The following is a 7,365-nucleotide window of genomic DNA, read 5'->3' as shown; positions in this document are numbered from 1 at the left end:
TCCTGCTGCAGGCTGGGGTACATCTTCTGTTTAAACAGCTCAGACCGACACAAGGTTTGCTCCCTCAGTTACCTACAAAGTGATTTTTGTGGCTGTGTGAACAGTGAGAACTGAATGCATTATCTCATTGGTATAAATAAGTTAGTAAGTTCCCTGGCTCTCGTCTTATTTTAAATTACAAAGTCATATTGAATGAAGAAGGCATCATAAAAACAGCAGGCTGACTTTGGATATGCTGCATGATTCAGACCTTCCTTCAGCTCCTCGATGCAAGCCACGGTGGCTGTGACTGACAGCTGTCAGTCTTCTCGGCCTGTTTTCCACCCACCTCCTGAAACTTTAGGCTCATTTTCAGGTTTTATACATAACTTTCAAAATCTCTTGGCAACTACTGTCACATCACTAATTTCACATTTAAGCAGGACAGTAAAAGGCTCTTACCCAAACAGGTTTTTTTCAGAGCTTCCTCTTTCTCCCTCCTTTGCTTTCTACCACATTCTGGGTAAGGAAATTGCCTTCTGCCTTTCTCATGATGACCAGGGAGCTTCTCATTCTTGTCTTTAGCACCCAGTCCTTCTTTGGCACAGTGCTACAGTTGATGTTGCTGGTCTCAGCGGCCCTTTAATGCTTTCCACCAATAGTCCGAGAGTGCTGTTTCCTAATTTTAACCCTTTTTTTTTTTTTAAAGCATTGGGTTTGTGTGCAAGGTTTTGGTAGTGGGGGGGCTACAGGGGTGGCTTCTGTGGGAAGTTGCTAGAAGCTTCCCCTATGTCTGACAGAGCCAATGCTGGTCGGCTCCAAGATGGACTTGCCGCTGGCCAAGGCCAAGCCCATCAGCAACTGTGGTGGTGCCTCAACGTGTTTAAGAAGGGGGAAAAAAACTTCTGGGCAACAGCAGCCGGAGAGAGGAGTAAGAATAAATGAGAGAAACAACTCTGCAGACACCAAGGTCAGTGAAGGAGGGGGAAGGAGGTGTTCCAGGCACTGGAGCAGAGATTCCCCTGCAGCCCGTGGTGATGACCATGGTGAGGCAGGCTGTCCCCCTGCAGCCCATGGAGGACCCCACACTGTAACAGGTTGATGTGCCTGAAGGAGGCTGTGACCCTGTGGAGAGCCTGTGCTGAAGCAGGCTCCTGGCAGGACCTGTGGACCCATGGAGAGAGGAGCCCACGCTGGAGCAGGTTTGCTGGCAAGACTTGTGACCCCATGGGGGACCCACGCTGGAGCAGTCTGTTCCTGAAGGACTGCACCCCGTGGAAAGGACACATGGAAAGGACCCACGCTGGAGCAGTTCGTGAAGAACTGCAGCCCATGGGAAAGACCCACGTTGGAGAAGTTGATGGAGGACTGTATCCCATGGGAAGGACCCCACGCTGGAGCAGAGGAACAATGTGAGGAGGAAGGATCGCCAGAGACACCGTGTGATGAATTGATCGCAACCCCCATTCCCCATCCCCCTGAGCTGCTCGGGGGGAGGAGGTAGAGAAATTGGGAGTGAAGTTGAGCCCAGGAAGAAGGGAGGAGTGGGGGGAAGGTGTTTCATGATTTAGGTTTTATTTCTCATTACCCTACTCTGATTTTGATTGGTAATAAATTAAATTAATTTCCCTAAGTCGAGTCTGTTTTGCCTGTGATAGTAACTGCTGAGTGATTTCCCTGTCCTTATCTCGATCCACAAGCCTTTCCTCATATTTTTCTCCCCCTGTCCAGCTGAGGAGGGTGAGTGATAGAGCTGCTTGGTGGGCACCTGGCATCCAACCAAGGTCAACCCACCACAGAAAGAAAAAGGGATACTCCCCAACTGCTTTGTTACCAGCCCCTGCAAAACTCAATTCTAGACCTCTCCTCTGCATACTTTACAGTAATTCTTCTTTCTCCATTCACTTGGAGATGACCTCTTCATACATACAATACTAACCTCTGGACATCCTTATGTCCCTGCTAGTGATGCCTCTGGGGTCACTGAAGGCATTGCTGAAGGCAGAGGGATGCACAAAGGCATGTAAATTTAGAGCCACAGGAAAGATCAACCCCCCTCTCCTATTTTCTTGGTTTGCTTTTTTATCACTGCTTTCCTGATTTCAGCACATCAGGTCCTAGTTGTCTCACATTCCACCAGGACTTTTTCAGATGTAACACAAGGAAAGATCATTCCCCCTCATCAGAAATTTCCTTTTTCTTCTCCCCTCCCAACTCTCACATCCAGCCCATGACAAAGGCACTCAGTAATTCAACTCGATTCTGAACTTTCATTTGCTTTTGTAACTTTCACAGGCTCTACTTTCCAAAGGCCACTAGGCATCAACTCAACAACTGTCCTGGAAACCACACAGTCCTGTCACAGTATCTCTCTCTCTGATGCACCTGAGGCAATGCTTTCATTGCCTCTTCAAGTCCTAATCTTCACATTTCAAAATCTCCCAAAATTGTGGCAGTACATCTCCTTGTTGGAACCCATCACTTGCCTTCTTCAAAAATCTTCACTGCCTTAAACTTCACTTTTTTTTGAAAAAACATTTAAGAACATCTCTCATTTAGTAAAATCCTCCCACCCCCAGCTTCCACCTTCTCTTCTCATGCAATAATGCCTACAATGTTTGAGAAAGCTAAAAAAATCCTTACTGACGAGCCAGGCAATCCTGGAAGTCCTGGTTCACCCTGCAGGGAAACACGGAAGAAATGAAAAATCATAACATAACACAGAACACAACATAGCACAATATATAACATAACACAAACAGAAGCAAACCTCCGAGCATGTTTTCCAACTGCTGTTGTACATTCTCATTTTCAATACCAGCCCATAATTAATAGCTATGAACATGCAATCCCAATTAACTCTGCTTTCCCGGCTCTCTAGGTTAATACATGAGGGAACTGGATGTGTTGTGTGTTACTGTGATGTTACACATTGATTTTAATGACATTTAGTGACTTAAAATGAATGAAGCATTGGATGCACCATAACATTGAAATTGAGCTTCAAAAATCTTATAATTGGTGAACACATACCACACAAATAAACCTGACTGATGCTCAGATCCCTAACAGACTCTGCAGGAATGATATTTAGGGGGCAAAATGCTTTTGTTTGTTAATGAGCAAAAATTCTTTGCAAAAAGAAAAAAAAGTGAGAAATGGCACCATTTTCCCCAAGTCATTTGATAGAGCAGAATCATGCTATAAGTGTTTGCAGGACACTGGGATGCTACACCCTCTTCACAGGATTTATTGCCATCTAGGCTATCAGTTCGTTCCAGCACATTTTTTTCCAGCAGTGTCCACTATTTATTATGCTCTAAGACTAAGCCTCCAGAAGGTATCTCCTTTACTTTAGGCACAAACTAATGCAAAAATTATCATATAGCTTCCTTTCACTCTCTATTTTATTCATTACTCATGTAGGTCTCTGAATGACCCCACATATCTTTCATGCTATTTCCTCTTAAGGCAAGTTTAATTACTATTTGTTATTTATTCTAAAGAAAATCCATACTATGGCACAAGGACTGAAGAGACACACATCAGCTGCCCTGAAAGTAATGGAGCAAGGAGGTAAATATCTTCTGGAAGCACCACATGCAGCCACTTCAGAGATATAGATGAAGTGTTACGAACTCAAGACTGCTCTCTACTGCACACATGCTGGAGCACAAAGATCTTGTCGGTGCTTATCACCACAGTGGATGTGCCCTGCTTGTAGTTGCTTCTGCTCACCTACAGCTGTTGAATCTGAGTGGGAAAGTAATGGGAAATAGAGAGATTTGCTTCTGATCTCTGCATCCTTGGATAAGGCTCACTGCCTTATCTGGAGGAGAAAATGAGAAAGAAAATCCAGAACTGGGCATGCCTCTCCACTCATGCCAAAGAACTAGGTAGGAAATACCAAAACCACGTCACCTCTAGCAGAGAGGGAAACATAAGGCTGCCCTGGAAACTCTAACAACTCTGTAAAATAATGAGGTCAAAATTGCTGCTGAGAGCAGTTAATAATTATTTTGCAGGTAGAAGGGTTGGGCTTGTTTGGTTGATATTTTCTTAGTCAATTCTACATCTCCTGGGTCAGAAAACCGGCATCTACACAAACATATTGACACTTCTACTCACCTTTTTTAGGTGAGGAAGATTTCCTGAGCTAAACTACTCTCTACTTTCTTCTACTCCCACTGTGAGGGTTAAACCAAGAGTAGAGGAGCTATAACCAGGCATGATTTAACACTCACTTATACCCATTGCAGAGTGAAGCAACATCAGAAAAGTGAAACATTTAAATGCATATAAACTTCACTTATACACAAATGAGAGGGATAGAGTTAATTTCCTTCCTAGTAGCTGGTACAGTGCTGTGCTTTGGATTTAGGGTGAGAACAATGTTGATAACACATTGATGTTTTCAGTTGTTGCTAGGTAGTGTTTATACTAGTCAAGGACTTTCCAACTTCCCATGCTCTACCAACTAGTAGTGAATTAATTCCTTTGTTTTGCTTTTCTTGCGTGCGTGACTGTTGCTCTACCTATTAAACTGTTTTTATCTCAACCCACGAGTTTTCTCACTTTTACCCTTCCGATTCTCTCCCCCATCCCACTGGTGGGGGGGTGAGCGGTGAAGCAACATCAGAAAAGTGAAACATTTAAATGCATATAAACTTCACTTATACACAAATGAGATAAATATTAGGCCAATAGCCCTGATATTTCCAGCACTGGGGGCCCAAGAAGGAATTAACAAATGTGCGTCCAAACCCCTCTCGTGCATCCCATCCCAACTCACCTTTTCTCCTTTGGTCCCACTGGCACCTGGAGGGCCCGGGCTGCCAGCAGGGCCCTATAAACAGGTAAAACGGAGAGAAAAATCTTTTGTTTACATACTGCAGGTCATCAGTCGCAATTCCCTTACAGTACAGGATAAACATAAGGCTGCAGGTTTGGGTATGGACAGCACAAACAGTTATGTCCCGTTGCACCGGGGTAGGAGCTAATACAACACACAAGGCTGCTTTGGCTCTGCTGCATAGAGAGGAAGGGGAATAAGGACGGAGACGCCACAGCAGCCATGATAACAGCAATCCAATTTCAGCTGGTTCAGAAGGATTGCAGTTCAGGGAGTACATCAGTGTCAAACACAAAGTTAAGGATAAAATTCAGGCATGAGGATTTGCCCGCTGCTAGGTGTCTAGACATGAAAAAGACAAAAAAAACTTCAGAAAAACCTAACTTCTGTAATAGGGTGTCACTTGGAGAAATTGTTCCTTAGAAGTAGTAAACAATCAGCATCCACCTTCACATCCCTCTGAAATTTCTCACTTCATCCACATTCGCTGCAAGTATAAACCAGTCCCATAAACAATGTAATGGGCATAGTGAACATAGTTCATTGTGATTCCAGTGCTGCATCGAGCACCAGAAAACATTTCCATCTTATAAGGATAGTGATAAACACTAACTAGACTAATACTTCTTAGTATAGGGTAAACGGTGGCTGAGGAACAGAGCAGAGAGAAAGCGATGATCAACTCTCAAATCCCCCATGGGCAAACAGAGAAAAATTTAGTGTAACAATCTTTATCACCTCACAGAGAGGAAGATGTAGATTTAACAGCGATTAAGATATTGCTAATGACACTATACCTCGCCATCTAAATACAAAAGACATGTCTGATATGGAAACAAAAATACTTCTCAACAAAATCAAGTTGAAACTCCAGCTGCTAAAAGAGCGAGAGCAAGGCACTCGGGCAGCACGTGGCTGCTGTGCTTGTAAAGCACGTTCAGGTCAGACCCCAGCAGCCACTTTGTCTGTGTGAGCAGCAGGACCAACCACCTGAAGACGAGCTATCCTGAGGATTTGACGTGCAGCTCCTCCACCTCTGCAAATGCAAAAACGTGCCTCCGGATGATCCTTTCCAGAGAGGGAAACAGCAAGGGCTAGTGAATAGAATGCAGACACAGCAGCCTGGAGGCTTCAGGCTCAAGGGTGGCAATGATTAGCTGCATGGCTTTTGGCAAATCACTTTTTAGCCTCTGCTTCTTACTCTGTCCTTTGCTATTTAGCCCAGAAGATCCTTGGGAGTGAAGGATGCCTCTCATTAGGTATCATACCCTGAGTAATGAAAACAGTCTTGTGGGATCTACAGATAGCAATTTTAGACAAAGCATTATCTGTCTAATCAGCAGAAACGTACTGGTCTTTTAGACCATTTTCTGGTTTCATCTTGTCTTAAAAATGTAAATAGTTCCAAGCCTTTCTTATTGAAAACAAACCAAATATATTAAATCCAGTTCTCCCCCTTTCATGTTCAGGGAGGGGAAAAAAAAGTTTATAAAAATCAGGCTTAAACAACTGAATTTTTATATGTGCTTCCTTATGTCTTTAATGAAAATTAAGACAAACATCTAACCTATCATGTTTAAAGGACTGGCATTTCCTTCAAGTGTATATGTCATTACAATTGAATTTTAAAACCAAACAAACAAAAAAAAGAAAACTGTGCCAACAAAGATCCTTAGAATAAGGAGCATAGAAACTGCTGATGCAGCGGGGTCCTGCCATGACTCAGCAGCCACCCACGATAAGTCTCAGTTGTGGAGTCAAACTTCCACTCATTCCAAAGAAAAGCCTCCAGTCGTTGAGTATTTGCCACGTACCTGTTTCCCCTCCACACCTGGCTTGCCAGGGAACCCATCTAGGCCTTGTTCTCCCTGGAGAAAGAAGAGAAGGAACCACTATAACTCAAATCTGTGGTGTTTAAGTCACCATTCTGCAAGAGATGTCCACTCCAAGAGTAAGGAATAAGGAGAGAAATTCAAGCCAGCCCAATAGAGAAAATGGCTAAAGTCCCCCCATCTGTACTATGAAAAGTTGCTGAGAGCCTCCGTCCAGTAACAAGGATGTGAACCAAGTATAGTTAGTAGGAAACTTTTATTCTCTCTAACTTTGCTAAGTGTTGGCACTTGTCTATCTAGAAAACTTAGCACCAAATACCTGGGATGTGAATTTAGAGACAAGAAGCAGTTGTGTGCCAGCTTTCCACGTGGGCATCCTTCCTCTGCCTGCTGAGGTGGGTTCATGCAAACTGGACAAAGAGCACCAGGGGAACATCAGCCCGGAACAGCTCTTACAAAAATAATGAATCCACAATCCAGCAATAGCTCATTTTTACCCAGTTAAGAAAAACCTTTCATTTTTCACCTTTGCTTTCCATAACCTGGGGGAACAATTAATCCATTCCTATATGTCTTCAGAGTTGGACAGTCCACAAAGTCCACAGGCAATCTATTCCACTACTTTATTTTTAATACCTGAAGATACGTTTTTTTTCCCTGTATCTAAACCTGACTTTTCCTTGCTGCAGTTTCAGACTAGTC

At 43.5% G+C, this 7,365-nt stretch overlaps 1 protein-coding gene across 1 annotated transcript in view; it reads right to left on the bottom strand.

Annotated features, from left to right (window-relative positions):
• Positions 1–7,365, bottom strand: part of COL22A1 (collagen, type XXII, alpha 1) — a 215,563-nt gene that overhangs the window by 88,820 nt on the left and 119,378 nt on the right. The window contains exons 15-18 of the mRNA XM_009320934.1: positions 6,646–6,699; positions 4,772–4,825; positions 4,340–4,348; positions 2,623–2,658 (exon numbers count right to left, since the gene is read on the bottom strand). Of these exons, the coding sequence (XP_009319209.1) occupies positions 2,623–2,658; positions 4,340–4,348; positions 4,772–4,825; positions 6,646–6,699 (153 nt within the window). The remainder of the gene's footprint in view (positions 1–2,622; positions 2,659–4,339; positions 4,349–4,771; positions 4,826–6,645; positions 6,700–7,365) is intronic.

This window comes from Pygoscelis adeliae, unplaced genomic scaffold (genome assembly GCF_000699105.1).
Source record: "Pygoscelis adeliae isolate BGI_AS28 unplaced genomic scaffold, ASM69910v1 Scaffold342, whole genome shotgun sequence".
In the NCBI taxonomy this organism is placed as follows: Eukaryota; Metazoa; Chordata; class Aves; order Sphenisciformes; family Spheniscidae; genus Pygoscelis; species Pygoscelis adeliae.
The sequence above is the reverse complement of the archived record's forward strand: the minus strand, read 5'-3'. Positions and strand labels throughout refer to the sequence as shown.